General features: G+C 46.4%; 9 protein-coding genes across 9 annotated transcripts; 6 read left to right on the forward strand and 3 right to left on the reverse strand.

Annotated features, from left to right (window-relative positions):
- Positions 1 to 1,787: 1,787 nt before the first annotated feature.
- Positions 1,788 to 3,544, reverse strand: LOC148395509 (claudin-3-like). The gene has a single exon (XM_088382025.1). It carries the CDS (start codon positions 3,445 to 3,447, stop codon positions 2,800 to 2,802), a length of 648 nt encoding a protein of 215 aa, XP_088238151.1. The 5' UTR covers positions 3,448 to 3,544; the 3' UTR covers positions 1,788 to 2,799.
- On the forward strand, positions 2,732 to 19,790 carry LOC148395510 (claudin-4-like). The gene is made up of 2 exons (XM_088382030.1): positions 2,732 to 9,884; positions 19,148 to 19,790. The coding sequence occupies exon 2, from the start codon at positions 19,155 to 19,157 to the stop codon at positions 19,782 to 19,784; it is 630 nt and encodes a 209-aa protein (XP_088238156.1). The 5' UTR covers positions 2,732 to 9,884; positions 19,148 to 19,154; the 3' UTR covers positions 19,785 to 19,790.
- LOC148395511 (claudin-4-like) lies at positions 4,546 to 5,528 on the reverse strand. The gene has a single exon (XM_088382024.1). It carries the CDS (start codon positions 5,331 to 5,333, stop codon positions 4,677 to 4,679), a length of 657 nt encoding a protein of 218 aa, XP_088238150.1. The 5' UTR covers positions 5,334 to 5,528; the 3' UTR covers positions 4,546 to 4,676.
- Positions 6,607 to 7,688, reverse strand: LOC148395512 (claudin-9-like). Its single transcript, XM_088382028.1, has one exon. It carries the CDS (start codon positions 7,534 to 7,536, stop codon positions 6,898 to 6,900), a length of 639 nt encoding a protein of 212 aa, XP_088238154.1. The 5' UTR covers positions 7,537 to 7,688; the 3' UTR covers positions 6,607 to 6,897.
- Positions 10,403 to 11,450, forward strand: LOC148395513 (claudin-4-like). Its single transcript, XM_088382027.1, has one exon. It carries the CDS (start codon positions 10,661 to 10,663, stop codon positions 11,297 to 11,299), a length of 639 nt encoding a protein of 212 aa, XP_088238153.1. The 5' UTR covers positions 10,403 to 10,660; the 3' UTR covers positions 11,300 to 11,450.
- LOC148395514 (claudin-4-like) lies at positions 11,971 to 13,268 on the forward strand. Its single transcript, XM_088382026.1, has 2 exons — positions 11,971 to 12,202; positions 12,423 to 13,268. Exons 1-2 carry the CDS (start codon positions 12,008 to 12,010, stop codon positions 12,864 to 12,866), a joined length of 639 nt encoding a protein of 212 aa, XP_088238152.1. The 5' UTR covers positions 11,971 to 12,007; the 3' UTR covers positions 12,867 to 13,268.
- cldnf (claudin f) lies at positions 13,521 to 14,787 on the forward strand. Its single transcript, XM_088382020.1, has one exon. The coding sequence runs from the start codon at positions 13,679 to 13,681 to the stop codon at positions 14,420 to 14,422; it is 744 nt and encodes a 247-aa protein (XP_088238146.1). The 5' UTR covers positions 13,521 to 13,678; the 3' UTR covers positions 14,423 to 14,787.
- LOC148395516 (claudin-4-like) lies at positions 15,382 to 16,420 on the forward strand. The gene has a single exon (XM_088382029.1). The coding sequence runs from the start codon at positions 15,465 to 15,467 to the stop codon at positions 16,095 to 16,097; it is 633 nt and encodes a 210-aa protein (XP_088238155.1). The 5' UTR covers positions 15,382 to 15,464; the 3' UTR covers positions 16,098 to 16,420.
- On the forward strand, positions 16,572 to 18,817 carry LOC148395517 (claudin-4-like). Its single transcript, XM_088382022.1, has one exon. It carries the CDS (start codon positions 17,701 to 17,703, stop codon positions 18,367 to 18,369), a length of 669 nt encoding a protein of 222 aa, XP_088238148.1. The 5' UTR covers positions 16,572 to 17,700; the 3' UTR covers positions 18,370 to 18,817.
- Positions 19,791 to 20,032: the final 242 nt, after the last annotated feature.

Consider the following 20,032-nt stretch of genomic DNA (forward strand, 5'->3'; position numbering starts at 1 on the left):
AAAAATGGAATTAAAACTAACTTTCCTTCACGTGTGCTTGGGCTATTGCGCATATATTTATGACCACTAGAGGGCAGTAAAGATCTTTGCCTGTTCTGCCGCAATCTGCGTTGCGCACAACACCTGTGGCTACTTTATAAGGTCACAGAGGTGATGTTTTGTATTTTTTTAACCCAAGAACCAGGTTTCCCGTCCAGCTTCCGTTCCCACCCGAGTGTCTCGGCGCTGGCCTGCTATCTGTGTTGTCTGCTGGAATTTAAGGGAGGGATTTTTTTGCCTCTTCATCTTGCCTGAACTTTTATCAGCAAGCATTAACTCACATCTGCTTCTTTAGTGCTGACCTAATAGGCTGAACGTTCCAGCACAACACACCCAGACACACACACATACACACACAACTACAAACGTCAGTACAATCTGACCCAACAAAGTCAACACACCGTTCTGTCCTCCCTTTTTTTGTCAGCAGTCGAGCTTCCTATTTCTGTTAATTGTGGATGTTATGTCAATAATAATTTTGTTCTTGGGCCTTCAGTATGGACACATAGCAACGGTGCACCTGCAGAAGTTCAAAATGAATATTGGTTTAACTACATGCCAAAATTAATTGCTCAAACAGAATACTTTACAGGTTAAGGCTGGAGGCTTAATCGGATGGGCGAAATAATCGGTCAATATTAGGTCTTTTCAAATCAGCAGAATTTAGTATAGTAAAACAAAAACTGAAGTCTTGCTGTTGCAGATGAGCACATTTATTGCATCTCCATGCATGAGAAGACACAGTGTGCTTGTGTATTTCCAGGCCGTTGGATTGGGGGAAGGGAGGGGGGTTCCTTTTCATTCCAACTTCAGGTGCCAGGCAACCTCTCAGCCCTCCACATTCCCCGGTTTCGGTCATGTGACCACTTGTCAGCAGCCTCCTTTAGCCAGAGCCAGCCGAACGCGACCAGACCCTCATCTAAAATAACTAGAACACTCACTGTTTGTATATACAAACTCCTGCGGGTCAGATTTAATTTACATAAATCCGCAGCAAATGTAATACTTGCGTGTAATTGATTTGTACTGTGACAATCCCTTGGGAATTAATTGCATTTTTTTTTTTTTTTTTTTGCTGTGAGGGTCAATGATTACCTCAATGGTGGTTAAACAAGCCTGAGGGTCTGACTCAAGTTAGTAGATCACAAACACACCAACGCAACATTGTTGCAATAAAATAGTTACAAAAAAAGTTACAATAGAAAATATAATAAGGCCTGATTTAATAATATAATGAATTAGATCACATTTATATCTGCATCTATAAATAATTTAAATTATGATAGCATTGAATTAACTCCACACGTCATCGGCTTTCACAGACATATTTCTACAGAAATTGAATCTTTTTGTTACTTGGATGTATTTTCTTGGGTGACGTCATTGTAGCCGCTTTAATTACAGCGCCTACGTCACACTGACTCTTTGTGGACGGCGACACTGATACACAACCGTAACTCGACGCACCTCGTTTTATCAATCCTCCATCAATATTTTAGAATCCTGCCACCTGCCGGGTGTGACATACTGGCTAGAACTACATTTCTACTCACAAGCCATTTTATTAGGGACACCAGCTAGCTGAGCTGTCTCAAACTAAAATGGTGACTTAGAAAGTTCAACTCAAACAAGAGCGCCTCTCGTGAATGGAGCGCTTTGTTTGAGTAGGAGCCCCATAATTTATCGCCACATAAAACTAAAGGTCTCTGCGAGCGCGCCAAAAAAAAAAAAAAAAAAGATCACCTTAATTCAAACATGAGAGTGTTTATTGTCAGAAGATACAAGCACAGAAAAGTTGCATGTTGAACAACGTTTGTAGTGTTGACGTCACAGTACATGTGTCACGTGATTCGATTAATCACGCTCTTATTGTTGTCTACTAAATATATGCTTGCTGATAACCCCGCTGAATTATTTCAAGTTAACTTAGAACACATTGCGGGAAATTTATGGCGTCTAAATCACAATATTGAGCAATATTCTGTGCCGTTTGCCCATCTATCTTTGTCGGCGATGTATAGTGACAGGCAGAACGATGAAATACTCCTCCACTACTTGGCAGAAGGTACGATGAACCATCTGAATCCTTATTTTTGTGATATTTTCGTTTGGAAATGTGCCGAGAGAATTTTCAAATTTACGCCTCGGCTTTATAAAAGTTGTGAAACAATGTACTAAAGTCACCAAGTTGTCCTCAAAGTTTACAAAACATATTTGTTAGGTTAGTAGAGATTCAAAATTGATGGCAGGCTCAAAATAACAAAAAAAAACGTGCCAGTTCTCTGAGAACTCAAAATTGATGCTTACAAAACTGAATGTTAGATTCCAGCGACGAATACAAAACAATGACATAGTCATCCATCATAGTGACAAAATTTCAAAACAACAAATTTTGCTAAAATTTTTAAATTGGCAGACTTGCTTGCTCTGCTTAACAATGTCGCTTTAAATGTCAATAATTTATTATCATTTTTTAACTCGTTCCGTCCCTGCTTTATGTAAGTAAATCTACTTCTTGCTCAGATTCAATTTCTTTTAATTCCACCTCAATGTTGGCGAGATTTTTCTAAAATATGAGCCTTGGCTCAGAAGACTTTGTGAAACATCAGTCATTAGTGAGTATTAAGCAAGTCATTCGTGAGACTTACAGTTAGGAAAAAAAAAATGTACACAAATCACGTGACAATTATATGAATTTTTTTTTTCATCGTCCTCCGGCCGGGATGGCCTTCCAGTCTTGGTGTCCCCGTCCGTCCTCGGTCACACGTAGTCTTTCCTCTCCATCGCCTGCCCCCCCGCCGACCGGGTGGCCGAATACGCCATTCGGGAATTGCTGTAGCGGGCCTCGCTGGGCGGGCACGAGCAGCAGAGCAGTCCGCCGCCCAGGATCAGAAGGGCGGCGGCCGCCCATCCGATGTAGAGCGCGGCGCCCAGTTCCCGCCTCTGGGCATCGGTCAGCAGCGGGTTGTAGAAGTCCCGGATGATGGTGTTGGCCGTCCAGGAGACGGGGATGAGCTGCATGACGCCCGATACGATGAAGAAGACGCCGGAAGCGATCATCACCTTGGCCTTGGAGGCCTCCTCCTCGATGCAGTTGGTGCACTTGGCGCCGGTGATGCCGATCAACACGGCCATGATGGCGAGCAGGATGGAAATGACGGTGAGGGCGCGGGCGGCCTGGAGGTCTTGGCTCAAGGCCAGCATGGAGTCGTAGACTTTACACTGCATCTGGCCCGTGCTCTGCACCACGCAGGTCATCCACAGGCCTTCCCAGATGATCTGCGCCGTCACGATGTTGCTGCCGATGAAGGCCGTCACCCTCCACATGGGAAGGGCGCAAGCCACGATGCCAATGATCCATCCCAGGATGCACAGGGAGATGCCCAGCAACTCCAAACCCACGGACATCCTGCGAGCTCTTCCACCAACGTCACGCCGGAGAAACTCTTGAGGAAGTCGGCGCCCGGTGCGTGTGTGTTTGTGTGTGTGTGTGGAGCCAAGACGGGAGCACTTTGCTTTATAAAGTCGGGTCAGGTGGATGGGAGGAGTCCTTGGAGGAGCTGACCTCACTGCAAAGAGGGAGGGGGGAAGACGGGGAGAAGAAGAGACTCAGCTCTCGGCTTTCACAATGGGCCACAATGGGGCCTTTTATCACGTCGGCAAGTGTGGCTAAGAACATTTTGGATGGTCTTCTAACTTCCAAGGGTCTTCATCAGACTCTCCCCACAAAGTCCAATCTTACAGGTGTCCCGACTCCGGACTCCATCCTAGATTGAATAAATATTATCATTGAGTAACTCTACCACCAAAGCCCACCTGAGTCACCACCAGACCTTTTGATTGGTTGGCAGTGAAGAAGAAATAAAAGAAGTTTGACTTTCAATTTGCGTTTGGATTTAGAGTACAGATGTCAGACAAGTATTGAAGGTATTTACAGAAGTTTGGGTCGGAATGAATACGGCGTGGGTTGCTGTTTATTTTGAACACACAATGGCGGTTAGACTCTGGAACTTTCCCCAACTTGCTGGATGGCCTTTAATCACCGTCTGTCTGCGGGATGCCCTTGGAATTCTTTGGCGGAATGAGCGTCTCTCTAGAAATGGCGCCCCCCCATCCCGCCCCTCCCCTTTCCACTAACTGCCTTCTGTCCTCCCCTCACCCCCTTCCCATTCTCTCCACCATGAAGCAAGTCCTTTGTGTCACGGGCTGACAAAGTAGACGGCCGTTTTTGTTATCTGGGAGCAAACAGCCAGGTAGATGGTTGCTGTGAGAAGATCTGAAGATCCCCCGGTTGGAATGAACGAGGTCGTTTGCATTCCAGAAGAACATTTCTATCTTAAGAGCAGTGGTGGAGGATGTGGGTCGAGTCAAGTTAGAACATAGTCTTCCACGAATTGTTACCACAAAGTTGGAAAGGTTTCGTTGTCTCGAAATGTAGCGAGAAATAGTCACATTGTTGAGATTTTTTTTTTTTACATTGTAAAAGATCCTAAAATGATTCAGGCATTCAAGCATCCAAACAGACTTTAATACAAAATAATAGTTGTGTACATTTTTTTTGGTTGATATCTAAGATGAGTTTATAATAATATTTTCAATAGAGGTCAAAAGTTCAGAAGTGTCCATTAAAAGCCGCATCAGACGTAGTTTCTCTGCTCGTAGCCACTCGCCGGGATGGATCTGCTGGGCGGGTATACGATCTTTCCCGGGGGCCCGTACCTCTTCTCGGGCCTCGATGGGCAGCTGGAGCACAGGATGCACCCGCCGAGGAGCAGGAAGGCGGCGGCGGCCCAGCCGGCGTACAAAGCGGCGCCCATCTCTCTCTTCTGTGCACTGAGGACGACGGGATTGTAGAATTCGGCGATGATGGCATTGGCCGACCACGACACCGGGATGAGCTGCGTCAGCGACGCCAGGATGAACGCCGCCCCGGCTCCGATCATCACCCGGGCTTTGGCCCGCTCCTCCTCCACGCAGTTGGTGCACTTTGCCCCCGTCATGGCCACCAGGATGCCCACCAGGCCCACCACGATGGAGATGACAGTGAGAGCCCGGGCGGCCTGTAGATCGCCGCTGAGGGCCAGCATGGAGTCGTAGATCTTACACTGCATCTGACCCGTGCTCTGCACCACGCAGCTCATCCAGATCCCCTCCCAGATGTTCTGCGCCGTCACGATATTGCTGCCGATGAAGGCCGTCACCCTCCACATGGGCAGAATGCACGACGTCAGGGCCAGGATCCATCCCAACACGGCCAGCACCAGTCCAAGTATCTCCAATCCCGCCGAAGGCATGTCTCAAAAATTACGATCCTCAGCAAGCGCTTGAATCAAAATTCAAACTGTCTCCCTCTGGGTGGTGGAGCATCTAAAAAAAAACTCGGCTTAATCATTCAACCCCCTCTGTAGCGTTCCCGAGTACACACAAAGTGGCTATCTCAGAACTGGACCGGTTAAAGAGTAACAGAGGTGGTCAAGAACCTGCCGATGAATGATTGAAAGTGAATATCAGCACCAGTGTTGATCTGCCGCCCTGACTTCCCCCTTCCTTAGCAAAAAGAAACTCGGGCTAACACGAGCAGCTCCATCTTTGAAGTTTCTGCAAGCCAACTCGTGTTTCTAATAAAGTGACTAGGCAGCGTGCATCATCTTGGAGGTAATTAAAATATTAAAATTTGAATGTCTACACATTTTTTTTCAGGAAGTAAATAGACAATTACAATGGTGCCAGGTGGTGGGAGGGGGGGAGCAGGGGGTCTTATCAGTGTCCTTCTTTTGAAGGTCATCGTGTTTTGAAAGGTTTATTTGCCTTTGGGTTATTTTTTTTATGTATCACTTGGTTTTGTTTTGATACAAAATATTTTAAGATATACTTTTCATTATTCGTGGCAAGACTGATAAACTATTTTCGGTTTGATAACTCATACTGGGAGGAAAAAAAATGTTTAGCTCGCAAAACAACAACTCCAAAAAAACAGCCAAGTAGGCCACATTTGTTTGTTTAGACTTCATAAAATAGGTCACTCAATAATGTGTTGAATTCAAAATGGCTGTGTGGACAATGCAATTTTTAAAAAGACTCATTAATTCAATTTTAGCATGAGCCTAAAAGCATAATTAATCTGATATTTCTTATTGTTAATCAGAATAATATTTTGCTTCTATTTATTAAAAAAATGCATGGAGAAAAAAAGAAAATAAATAATAAATGGCGATTGCAATGTTGAGAGATTATTAGATTCGATTTATTCGATTATTTTTCAAAATTGCTTTTGACTAAATGAGTTTTATTTCACCCATTGGGGTCGGGGGGGGGGGGGGTCTTTGGAGATTAGCAGGGACCAGGTGATCAATGAAGTCTTTGTGAGGGTATCTGTTGCACATTTGGCTGATTATCCCAGAGCGAGTTAGGAAGACAACAAGACCCCCATTGTCTCCTCGCTACGTTTCCCCCGAAACTAAATATCTCATGTCGGGGGGCTGCAGCAGGTGTGTGTGTTCTTTCTGCATAGCAACTGACACAGGTGAGGGGCTTATTATAGTAGAAGTGACTTTAATGAAAAAAAAAAAAAATCAGCAACATAAAAAGTTGAGAGCTAAATGATGACTACATGATTTCATAACTTTGCTACCATTGTCAGCTGTTTTACTTTATTAAAAACGTTTGTCTAAAAATCTAAATTCTTGCGTGACATCTATGACGAGCAACTTTTCTAGCCTTGCATCCCAAAGAATATAAAAGCCAATAATGACGCCCACCACCAAGGAAACATGGATTGGAAAAGACAAAAACAGGTCCAGGGTCCTTCAAACAACTGCTTGTTGGCGCCCCCTGCTGGTCACATTCACAACACTTTCATCACACGTAGTCTCGCTTGTTGTACCCACGGCGAGAAACAGATGAATAGTCCACCTGAGCAGGTCTCCAGTCCCTCCGGGGGCTACAGGTGCACCAGAGTAGCGCCCCCCCAAGGATGAGCAGGCACGAGGCGGCCCAGCCGAAGTAGAGCGCGTTGCCGAAGTCCCGCTTGCCCGTCTCCTCCAGAAGCGGGTCGTAGAAGCCCAACACGATGACGTGGGCCGTCCAGGACACGGCCGCCAGCGTTAGCACTCCCGCCAGGGTCAAGACGAGCCCCCCGGCCGCCGCCAGACGCCTTTTCCCCCTCACGTCCCGGCTGCAGTCAGTGCACTGAGCCCCGGCCGTTGCCAGGGCGACACCAACCACGCCCAGCGCCACCGAGACCACCACCAGAGCTCGGGCCGCCTGGAGTTCCCGGGGGAGCCCCAGCATGGAGTCGTGGACTTTGCAGTGCATCTGGCCAGTGCTCTGCACTGAGCAGTTCATCCATAGGCCCTCCCAGATCACCTGGGACAGCACCACGTTCTGGCCCACGTAGGCGGCCACCCGCCACATGGGAAGGCCGCACGCCACCATCGCGCCCAGCCAGCCCGCCACGGCTAGCGTCAGGCCCAGGATCTCCACGCCAGAAGAGGCCATCGTTGGGGGAGAGTGCGGGAGCCGCCGTCTCGCAGGTGATATGAGATCCCCTCGGCTGCAGGTCCCGAGTCCTTCTTGAGGGAGATTGGACCTCCTTTATACAGCTCGAAGGTGGAGTCAGCGCCAGGTGCTGTCAAGCTGGCATTGAAGAACGATAGGAAATACTTCCAGACAGACAAAGAGAGGAAATCCATATAGGTCATGTTTTCTGAAGAACAGTAGTCAAGACACGTCAAAAATAAAAAACTGTTGGAAAAAAATGACAATGGCATTAATGTCTGATCGGGTGGATTTGAGCAGACTTTATGAATGCCAGAAATCACTCTTGGAATGAGATCTGAGTGCTTCGAAGGGTAAAAAAAGAACAATACATGTTCTTGTGTGTTTTGCCAACTTTCATGCAAACCTTCTTTACTGCTCCCACCAGCAACTGGACTTATTTGTACGGCAACACTCGCCCAGGGCCTTCTTGCAATGACTCGTTCTTTGTGAAACGTGAACCAGCTGTCATTAAAATGGTTCTTCTCATTTACTAAGGTCACCGTGGTTCACCAATCAAGGTGATCATTTCCCTCGACGTCTGCAGCTGCCTCTTCACACGTCAATAGAAACCAATTGTCATAGCTAAAATTGGAACTTAAAAGGAGAACTACAAGTAGACCTCAAAATATATTGCACAAAACGTTTTGATGTTGGAGCGGACGTCCGCAGCTGCCTCTTCACACGTCAATAGAAATCAATTGTCATAGCTAAAATTGGAACTTAAAAGGAGAACTACAAGTAGACCTCAAAATATATTGCACAAAACGTTTTCATGTTGGAGCGGTCACGGCAGGATTATTGGCTTCTACTTTTTACGCCATCAAAATGTCAAGCGGCAACAATGAGCAGACCCGGCACCGCCGTCTCGCAAACCACTTAGCCAAAGCTCGAAGATTTAAAGTGCAAAAGCGGTGCACCCCCCTCGGAACTGGACATGACTAAGAATATTAATAAACATATTAATAAATACTTTTCTAGACATTAATGGTGATTTCATAATAGCTTTTCTCAAACTTTTCAATTCCCCCTGCAACAAAGTTGGCGCACCCCCTTTTCAACACTGTCAATCAAAACGTAATTGGCACCTTTCTGGTTGCCATGCACCACTTTGAAAAAATACAAAAATATTTATGGCAAAACAGGATTTTTTTTCCCGTGGTATCTTTCTTTATCAGACAAGTACAAGTCTGTAGATAATCGAAATCCAAATATGAGGTGAATCATAACAGTTTTGTTGGCCAACCATTGCTGTAATCTGCTGGCATTTAATGGAAGGCTGACAACAATTTTGTATAAAAACAAGACCCAGTGGGATTTTTTTTAAGTCTAAAGGTTGGAGGAATGATAATAATGAGACATTCAGTCCAAAAGTTTCACGGCCTAAACCTGTAGCGGCTTGCAGGGCTGCTGTTTGTAAACATTAACCTGGGTGGGAGCCGGAGCCAGTTGGACCGCTTCGCCGACTTGTTTCTAACGGACAACCCAACTTATATTTTTCAACCTCTTGCATTGAAGAGGGTCAAACTTAAATCAAACATTTAATCACAGTTCCATATTTGTGTGTTTTTTTAAATAAAATCAAATTATAATGCAGTTTTAATCAAATGCATTATTAGAGAATTAACCATATGGAAAGGCGTTTCCTCAACTTTTTCTATTTTGTCCAATCCTTATTGATTTATTGAGTAAAACCATGACTATGCTAACCGTTAGCATGTCAGAGGTGTTTTGCGTTGTTTGTTAGCATCAAGCTAAGCGGACAGCAGTCAAAGCTTTGTGCTTGTTTTAAATACATAAAGTCTAATTCTCATTTTTTATGTTTAGTGTGACAGTAAATTGACTCAGAGAAGCAGAAAAAGTTTGAAAACTTTTTTATGATGAATTGTTTCCGGTTTGCTAAATAAACAAAATGGCCGAACACTACTCTCTTCTTCTACTTCTTCTTCTTCTACTTCAATTCATTGTCGTGTCTTTCCTCAACTTTTATACCCGAAAGACTCAGATAAATTCACAAAGAGCTTTCTCCAGTGGTCTGAAAGCTTCTTTCCTCAGAGTATTAATTGTGGACATTCCTCCTGGAATTCAATATGTCCAACGATTCTAGCGTGGATCAAACGAAGGGATTGTAGTCCACGTTTTTGGCTCCGGGACACTGCCTCCATTCATTTGCGGGACAATCTGATTCCCTGGGCGGCACTCTTGGACGCGCACTCGTTGTCGGGCGGACTCACTCGTGTTTGGGAACGCTTACATCGTCTTCATCGACAAAACCGGAGACTGGATTGGATTTGAAGTTTCAGCCACAGGTCAGATTGAACTTTATGACTTTGCATGTGTGTGGACATTATTGGGTCATGTGACGTGAATAGCTGACTTTTTTTTTTTTATTGGATTTGTTCAGTGCAAAAAAATCACATTTAAATCAACAATATGTTACATGATGTTGAGTTTCAGCAATATTTGTTTTCAAGTTTAGCCAAAAAACTGCTATTTGTCTTTCGGAGAGTTATGTTGTGAGTCGTTTGTTGATTTTTGTGAAATATAAATAGCAACACCAGAGCAAGTGATCATTTTGCAGCAGTCTTTTAATTTTCATATGCATTCAGTTTTGAAAAATTTGGGCGGCTCACTTTTGCTATCACAAAACTGTTTGCAATTGTGGTATGAGTTTGCATTGTGTTGCTGGCACTTTGCGATTCAGCTTCTTCCTTCTTGTGTGGAATTTGCATGTTGTCGCGTGAAGTCAGTTTAGTTCCTGTTGAAGATCCAGGAACCTACTAGGTCAAGTCCTGAGTGTGAACCCAAATGTGAACTTCAAACGAATTCTTGGAATGTGTTTTCACTCCTCACAATTTGATTTTTGAGCTCCATGATGAAAACAATTACACACACCCCTGTCCTAGAAGGAGGGGCTGAATTTTTTGTGTTTGTTTCAACATGTGAGTCACATGATGGCCATCACACTCGCCTGACATGATGCGACATGCCCGGGGGGAAAGGCGCCCAGGTGTGTTGAGTGCTTAAAAGTGGCACTCCAGCCTCACTCGAGCACTTCTTTTCGAACTTCCATCGGATTTTGGATATGGTTTTGGCGGGCTGTCAGATGCTGGGCGCCGTCCTGTGCACCCTGGGCTGGATGGGGACCATCATAGTGTGCGCCCTGCCCCAGTGGAAGGTGAGGGTTTCAGCGGACCCCTTCATCTGGACGAGGCAGGCCACTTGGGAGGGCATCTGGATGGTTTGCGTGTTCCAGAGCACGGGACAGATTCCGTGCAAGGTCTTCAACTCCACGTTTGTTCCGAGCTCGGATCTCCTGACCACCCGGGCTCTGATCATCGCCTCCATCATACTGGGCACGCTGGCGTCGCTACTGTGCCTGGCGGGCAGCAAGTGCACCAACTGTGTGCGGGACCATGGCACCAAGATCAAAATCTGCGTGGCCTCAGGTGTGTTCTTCATCCTGGCGGGGGTGCTGTGCCTCATCCCCGTGTGTTGGACGGCCAACAGCGTCATCAGGGACCTTTCCCACCCGGTGAACTTTTCTGGGTACCCAGAGAAGACAAAGCTAGGGGCCGCCCTGTTCATCGGCTGGGTGTCTTCGGCCCTGCTCATAATAGGCGGCGCCCTCCTCGGTGGTGTCTTCCTGTGCGCCAACTGCCCGCCCAAAGACGACTACCCCACCAAGTCCCCACCCTCGTCTGCTCCCAACAACTTCACTTGAAGCCAGTGTTTCATCATTGCCCACGTTTCGAGCCGCACCTGGCGACCAGAATTTGCTTGTTGACTGGAAAATGGGCAAAATATTTCTTGAGTTGATCATTTCCATGTTTTTATACACATATTCATATGTCAATAAATTGTCATGGAGATCATCTGTTCTTTACTGTTGGTGTTATTTTCAATTTATTATTGCATAATTAAAAGAGTTGGATGAAAACAATTGACCTCTAAATTAGTACATTTACAATATACACTCTAATGTTCCTAATACTGCCTAAAAGTTACGTAAATAAGTAATTTGATTAAAAGTTACGTAAATATTAGGTAACCATTTCTGGGAGAGTGGTCGCCACAGTGACCAATAAAAATGTACCAGTTTTAATAGTCTTTGGAAAAGTATTAACAATCCCAACCACAAATTTTCAGGAATATTTTTAATTTAAAATTTAATTTTTGATGCATATTTAACCTGAAGTTGGACAACAAGAATGGCAACCTTCTGACCTTGGAATGTTTGTGGTGGTCAGCAGACTCAGCACCACTGAAGGTGACTAGACCCGTGTTTTCGTGTAAACTCACCACAGCCAATAGGAGGCCGGGTTTCGCTGTTCACACGCTTCTCTGCCGTCGGTTCCGCTTCACCCCCCAACAAACTATAAAAACAGAAGGTGGCTTCGTCCCGCTCGTTTCTCTCACGTAAGCCGGCACGATGGTGTCTCAGGGCGTTCAGATGATTGGTGTCTCCATGGCGGTGGTTGGCTGGGCCATGGTCATTGTGGTGTGCGCGTTGCCCATGTGGAAGGTGACGGCTTTCGTGGGAGCCAACATCATCACGGCGCAGACCATCTGGCATGGCCTGTGGATGGACTGCGTGGTGCAGAGCACGGGACAGATGCAGTGCAAGGTTGATGGAACATTTTTCTTGTTAGCTTAATAGCGCATTAGCATAATTTTTGTCTTTGTTTATTTTAAAGCAATGATGTTAAAATGCTTCATGTTTTGTGGAGAGAGAGAGAATGGGGCGTGACTAGCTAAAAGTTAGCTTAATGGCTAATTAGACTAAATTTAAATGTTTCTGCTCCGACTCTCCTGGATATTATTAGTCATTTGAACTCTGATAAAAGGTCTACGACTCCATCCTGGCGTTGGCGCAGGACCTGCAGGCCGCCCGGGCCATGATCATCATCTCCATCATCACCGGGATTTTCGGGGTCATGCTGGCCATCGTGGGCGGGAAGTGCACCAATTGCATGCAGGAGGAGGCCTCCAAATCCAGGGCGGCCATCCTGGCTGGGGTTCTGTTCCTCGTCTCCGGGCTCCTGTGCCTTATTCCCGTGTCGTGGTCGGCCCACGTCATCATCACCAATTTCTACAATCCTCTGGTCTTCGCGTCCCAGCGTTACGAGTTGGGGGCGGCCTTGTACGTGGGTTGGGCGGCCGCCGTGCTGCTCCTGATCGGCGGGGGACTCCTTTGCTGGAACTGTCCCCCCAAACACCACCAGAATCCCGGCTACGTCACCAAATTCACGGCTGTGAACTCGGCGCCCACTTCGAGGGATTACGTGTGAAACATGGTTGATGGGACTTGGAAGTTAGAAACTTAATCAAGTAGCATTTGTGGTGAATTGCTGCATTGTGTACCCCACAATTTTTTTTTTAATTTGCGTTAATTGACTTTTTTGCTGTTTGGCAAATGTTCTTTCTGAAATACCCCAGGATGCCACAAGATGGCGTAAAAGCACTGTGTAGGAGAAAATTATTCCTGCATTAGTGCAGTTATGCACTTTTTTTTCCCTAATGATTCTTTATTCGTTCGTTGCTTGTTAAATTGTAGGATTTTAGTTATTATTTTTGAGGTGGCTGAACGATTTAGAAAATAAGTTTAATCAATGACTTGTCACCGCTGATTGGATTTTTGGGCTGACATGTAAAGCGGAAGCGAATGAAGTCACGTTTGCGTAAATACTTAACTTGTGTGTCACGTGATGCCTGACGGTGGTGCAGATTGTTTGGTGACAAACTTCTTGTTGGCTCCTGCCGATGGTTATCATCATGGCTGAGAATGTGTGCAACACTTTTATGATAGGTCATTCTTTTAAAAGGCTGGCTATTATTGTAAATTCCACTTTGCTGTACACCACTGATTTTGCGTGAAGATTTGACCTACTTAAATAACTATGAAATATTTGACGTCATCAGAGTTATAAACCCATGGCGCGCATATGAAAGCGTGTTTTTCTCTCGATGCCACTCCTGTAACTGGAGGAGAAGAATCCGGTTAGGCGAGAAGAACTCACCTGTTCACCGCGAGCAAGGAACCGCCCCTTTCCACCCATACGCTTCCAAGCTTCGATCGTGTCCAGAACGCAGCCTCTTGGCCATGGGGAAAATCGGCAAGGAGACGGCGGGTCAGATCATCAGCTTCATTGGGCTGGTAGGGGTGGCGGTGACCACCGGCATTCCCATGTGGAGGGTGACCTCCTTCATCGGCGCCAACATCGTCACGGGCCAGATCATATGGGATGGCTTGTGGATGAACTGCGTGATGCAGAGCACGGGCCAGATGCAGTGCAGGCTCAACGAGTCTGTGATGAGGCTGACCCCGGACCTGCAGGCGGCCCGGGCGCTGGTCATCATCTCACTGGTCTTCGGCTTCATCGGTTTCATGGTCACCTTCATCGGCGCAAAGTGCACCAGCTGCCTGAAGAAGGAAGCCTCCATGTCCAAGGTGGTGATCATCGGCGGCTGTTTAGTCATCCTGGCCGCCGTGCTCGTCCTCATCCCGGTCACGTGGTCGGCCACCATCACCATCACCGATTTCCAGAACCCCCTGACCATCAACACGCAACGGAGGGAGATCGGAGCGGCCATCTACATCGGTTGGGGGTCCACGGCCATTCTCCTGGTGGGCGGCATCATCCTCACCACTTCGTGCCCGCCACAGAGGCCCACGTACGGATACCCCCGATACCAAGCCCCGTACGGGTCCGCGTACGGCAACGGGTCGACGTACGCGCCTGTTTACGCACCGACCTCCAGCCAGCCCTACGCGCCAAGCGGCTCGTATTATCCCAGCAAGCCGTACGTGGCGCCCTCCGGATACGAGCCGCGGCAGTACATTTAAACAGGGCGACCTAAAATCATCCTGGATCAAAACTACCAAAAAACAAAGGAAAGACTGGAATGTGACATTATTATATAAGTGTCAATTATTTGCAGATTTGAGCTATTTTCGAAAAGCAAATATCAAGATTCTACTGTATTTTTTGTAATTTCCATGGAAAGCTTTCAACTTTAATAATTTTTTGTTTTTTTACGACCCAAATTGAGTGCATTCACGCTTCTGAAAAATTGAATGAGCTTTTTTTGCTCATTTGCACTGGACGTTACAATTGTGAAATTATCTTCATGTTTTTTTGAACTCATGTTCTGTTGATTTTGTGTAAATAACTTTGAATGTGAAATAAAATGTCTGAGTGAACACCAGAACTGTTTTGTGGCATTGGTTATTAAATTATAAAGAGCTCCACTTCCCTAAAAACAAAGAAAAAAATAGCTTGTGCAACACTTTCGAAAGTGTAAACAAACAAAGTTGATTCATTGCAATTTCTTATAGCAGTATTTATTAATCCATGTTTTTTTAAGTATAATGTAATATTGTTTCAGTCATTTAAAGGGATACTATTGGCCCATAGCTACATAATTAATATTATATATATAAATTAACAAAGAAGGAAATTTCGTGTAATGAGTTTCGTGTCTCAGCATGATTGCCGACGTCATTTTCATTTTCCAAAACAAGGCCACCTGCGTCACCTCGTGATACTACCGCACCTGCAAGGTTTGTCATTTGGAAACCGGAAGAAGGTGACGAGCCAACGTTATTTGAATCAAGTTTGCAACCTCATTTACATCCTGTCATAGAGGAAATGAGGATGTGAATCTCATCGAAACTCTACTAGGCCCTCCGTGAAGAATCTGGCTAGGCAGGTTCATGTCATAGGTTACCGGTTTCAGTAAAACTTGGCTCCTGGACTCCGCCCCCCAGTAGGGTTGGTCGTCCTTAAAGCCGAGCGGAAGACTCCGGGCTGCTTATTCCTTCCGCTCAACTGACTCGTTCAGATCTTACGCTTACTTCTTCAAAAACCAAACACAAAGACGTCAAGATGGTGTCGCTGGGCCGCCAAATGCTGGGCTTCATCCTGGCCATCATCGGCTTCTTAGGAACCATCATCGTGTGCGCCCTTCCCATGTGGAAGGTGACGGCTTTCATCGGCGCCAACATCGTGACGGCGCAAGTCATCTGGGAGGGTTTGTGGATGAACTGCGTCATGCAGAGCACAGGCCAGATGCAGTGCAAGATCTACGACTCCCTGCTGGCGCTTCCTCAGGACCTCCAGGCCGCCCGGGCTCTGGTGGTCATCGCCATCATCGTGGCGGCCTTCGGGGTCATCCTGGGCATCGCCGGAGGGAAATGCACCAACTTCGTGGACGATAAGGTAGCCAAAGCTAAAGTGGCAGTGGCAGCGGGCGTGGTCTTCATCTGCGCAGGGGTCCTGGTCCTCATCCCCGTGTGCTGGTCGGCCAACACCATCATCCGAGATTTCTACAACCCCATCCTGACCAACCCGCAGAGGAGGGAGCTGGGCGCAGCACTCTACATCGGCTGGGGCACGGCGGCTCTGCTCCTCTTGGGCGGTGCTCTCCTGTGCAGCTCCTGCCCGCCCAAGGACGGACCCGAGTACCCCGTCAAGTACTCAGGCGCCAGATCCACAACCACCAGCCGGGCCTACGTCTGAGGACTGACCAGGAAAAGACTTTGAAGTACAAGCCAACCTCGTTTCGCGGACGACCCCCACCCCTTTCGTGGACAAGTCGATTTTCCGGCAAATTCTGCTCCGGTTCACGAACTGTGTTTTCTGTCCCAGCATCTGCACGGAACAGTCAGATGTGCTTTCTTTTTTCTTTGTGCCAAAAGAAACTAACAAGTATGATCCGAAGCTATTTGTACAGCCAGATATTATTTTATGAATGTTTTGCATGGAAAATGTTCTTTCGTAATCCTTTTTTTTTTTTTTTTTTACCAACGTCACTGCTTTAATAAAGCATATACTTAAGCTGACGCCATTTTGTCAATGTGTTTTTTCAACCACATCAGAATCGGAACAGAACACATTTTGGAGTCACTCAGCAAAAAAATTACCAAATGTATTTTGATAAACTAGCAATTTGATTGCAAGGTTTTGTCAGTTAATATTGAAGTAGGTCATCAAGAAGAGCCGGAATGTGGATTGTTCAACCAGTTCAGCCGGTTGCACCACATCTGCATATTTGTGAAACTTTTGTGCCAAACACAAAAGAACTCAACAAACTTTTTTATGCTGAGAGCTACTTTTAGTTTTCCCCCCCCCCTCACTTTTTAGTCTGCTTCTCCTTATTGTTTCATTACCTGTCTACATGTGTTGCTACACCGTTGGTGTTCAAATATCCACAAGCCAATTTTTTATTTTTATTTTATAGGAGGTGATTATTTATTTTGTACTTTTGTGACTTGGTTATTGTTCAATTAACCCAGAATAAAAAAATATATATTATTCATAAATATTGAAATAAATAAATATAAAATAAAATTTAGAAGACGGTACGTAAACCGGGAAGTGTCCTGCTACCGCACACACGCAAACAAATTGCTCAATTCAATCTTAGAGATGGTTTCTTCTGTGTCAGATGGACGAGATCCGTCCAAATTTGGTTCCTGTATGAATCATACTTTCAGCAGATTTTTCTTAACCATTGCAGCATGACGTGCAATTTTATAGTGTGACCACACCTCAGACTTATTTTTGCATTCTTCTTATGTTAATGCACAAGTCACGTAATTCGTCAGCTGATTGCATTTTTCGGCTTTGTTCATCAAAGTAGACTTTATCAGATACGTTGGCTTCATCAAAAATGAGTCTAATAGCTGCCAACTAAAGTGTGAAATTGTGTCAGGTGACTTTTATGGTCTTGAAAGGTTTCAGGTTTGTCCAATTTTGTGTTCCTGCTCTCTCAAAGCGGCTACTGAAATCTTAACATGTCTCCTCATGGCAAGTAGGAGTTAAAAATAAAAAATGTTTCAGCAGAATTCCTCTCTCCATGAATGGCTGCTTTCCGGTTACAATGTTGACTTTGTGTCTTTTTTTTTTGTGAGTATCGAGCGGACTGAGTAACCCAATCCTCCGTGCAGAGGAAGAAGAATAACACCTTTGACAATCAACAAAGAATCTTGAACGGCAGGTCTTCTTTTGTTCGGGCCTTCACTTTCACGCCTCTCATTCTCCGTCTGCAACGCATTCGTGCAGCCGATCGCTTCCCGGTATCATCTCGGTGAGCTCTCCGAGGCGCCGCATCACCGCCGCCATGCCTTCCATGGGCATGCAGATGGCCGGCTGCACCTTGGCCCTCCTGGGCTGGATCGGGGTTCTGATCGCCTGCGGCTCGCCCATGTGGCGCGTCACCGCCTTCATCGGCAGCAGCATCGTCACGTCGCAGACCATGTGGGAGGGTCTGTGGATGAGCTGCGTGGTTCAGAGCACGGGCCAGATGCAGTGCAAGGTCTACGACTCCATGCTGGCCCTGAGCCAGGACCTCCAGGCCGCCCGGGCCCTGGTGGTGGTCTCCATCATCGTGGGGCTCGCCGGTGTTCTGTTGGCCTTCGTTAGCGGGAAGTGTACCAGCTTCATCCCAGATAAAAGGGCCAAAGCCAGGGCGTCGGTGGCCGGCGGGGTTCTCCTGATCATCGCCGGGTTCCTCTGCATCATCCCCGTGTCCTGGACCGCCAGCATCATCATCAGGAACTTCTACAACCCGACGGTGGTGGACGCCCAGAAGAGGGAGCTGGGGTCTTCTCTCTACATCGGCTGGGGGGCCGGGGGGCTTTTGCTGCTGGGAGGGGCGCTCCTGTGCGCCAGCTGCCCCCCCAAGAGGGACGAGGCACCATCTGTGCACTACCTGATGGACAGGTCCATGGGAGCGTATAGCAAGGTTGACTCCATGGGCTCGTACACGCCCACAAAAACCTACATTTGAGATGAGTCAAGCCAAAGCTTCAAAAGTCAACAGTGGGTGGTTTTACCCCAAATATTCATCCATAGGGGTGAGGTCAATAAAAAAAAAAAAAAAACTTCTACCTACTTTGGATTGCCCCGTATTTATTTTGACCCTGAAAGGACAGTTAAGTCAGTGTTTTAAGAACTTGCCCATAATTTTTGGTGTTTATCATCACAGTAAATGTGCTTTTTTTGTTTCTCATGCCTCTTGTTTGTTGACTTCAGTTCTAGAAGAACCGGTTTGTTGGCCTCTTGGATGACACTCTCTGTTTTGGAACAAACTAAAGCAGTGATTTTTAAAATGAGGGTTCCTGCAAGACATAATTTCGGTCCACAAAATAATTTCCTCTGGAGAAAAATGTCATTTAAAAATATATATTTATTTACTTTGTTTGGGCATAGGACCCCAATAAAACAAAAATAACCCACTTACTCCTCTTCTTTATCTACTGTGCTTGGGTGGGGGGGGGGGGTATGGTTTGGGTTAGCAGTGTAAAAAATTGATGGAGATGAATACTTTTAGTCCACTGATAGACTTTACTTAGAAAATGGATTACACCAGTGTAGTTTGAGTGTGGCTCCCTCTTGTGGTCTGTGTGCAGAAGCTTAGACTTTGTTTTTAATCCACTACAGTACAATTTTATTTTATTATTTATTTTATTTAAGTCCTATATTTAAGTCGGATTTTCTTGAAATTTAAAGGTGAAGAGATTTGACTTATGACATGACAGTTGACTTTGTCCCACCTCTGGTTTTAGGTGCGACATGGCCCTGCAAGAGCTCGGCATCGTTCTGGCCACGCTGGGCTTGGCTGGCACCATGCTGATCTGCGGCCTTCCCATGTGGAAGGTGACGGCCTTCATCGGGACTCGCCTGGTGGTCATGCAGGTGTTCTGGGAGGGTCTTTGGATGACGTGCGTCAGTGAGTACACAGGTCAGATGCAGTGCAAGCTCTACGATGCCCTTTTGGATTTGTCTCCGGAGCTGCAGGCGGCTCGCGGCCTGGTCTGCATCAGCCTGGTCCTGGGGTGCCTCGGTTTTCTGGTCTTCCTCCTGGGCGCTCGCTGCACCAAGTGCCTGAACCACCCACGCATTAAGACCCGGGTGGTGTTGGGTTCGGGCCTCGTCTTTGGCCTGGCGGGCTTGGCCAGCGCCGTGGCCGTGTCCTGGACGGCCAACAATGTGATCAGAGACTTCTATAACCCGCGCGTCCCCGACGTACTCAAACGGGAACTCGGGGCGGCCATTTATATCGGCTTTGTCGCGTCGGGATTGCTACTCTGCGGCGGGGGCATCTTATGTGCAAGTCGGCCACCACCGAGGCTACGTCCTGATGGCTACACCCCGGCCAGAACGCACACAAACAGCAGCTACGCTATCAAGAACTATGTCTAGGTTAGCAACATTGACATGGCAACACACAAAGGCTGAAATCTGATTGGACCAAAAAAAGGAAAACGAACAAATGCTACAAAATGAATAGAATTGTCATACTGTGAAATGTTTGATATAATGTTTTTTTTTGGTCTACATCGCAAAAGCCGTTTGTACACAGGTGTGAAGAAGAAAAAAACAAGACGTTTCCTTTAAATCAGCTTCTTGTCAGAGTAGAAAAGCCCACAGAGGCACTTTTGTCCTGCCTG

The sequence above is a fragment of the Syngnathus floridae genome, chromosome 7, assembly GCF_059516105.1.
Source record: "Syngnathus floridae isolate MCC-2025c chromosome 7, RoL_Sflo_1.0, whole genome shotgun sequence".
Lineage (NCBI taxonomy): Eukaryota > Metazoa > Chordata > Actinopteri > Syngnathiformes > Syngnathidae > Syngnathus > Syngnathus floridae.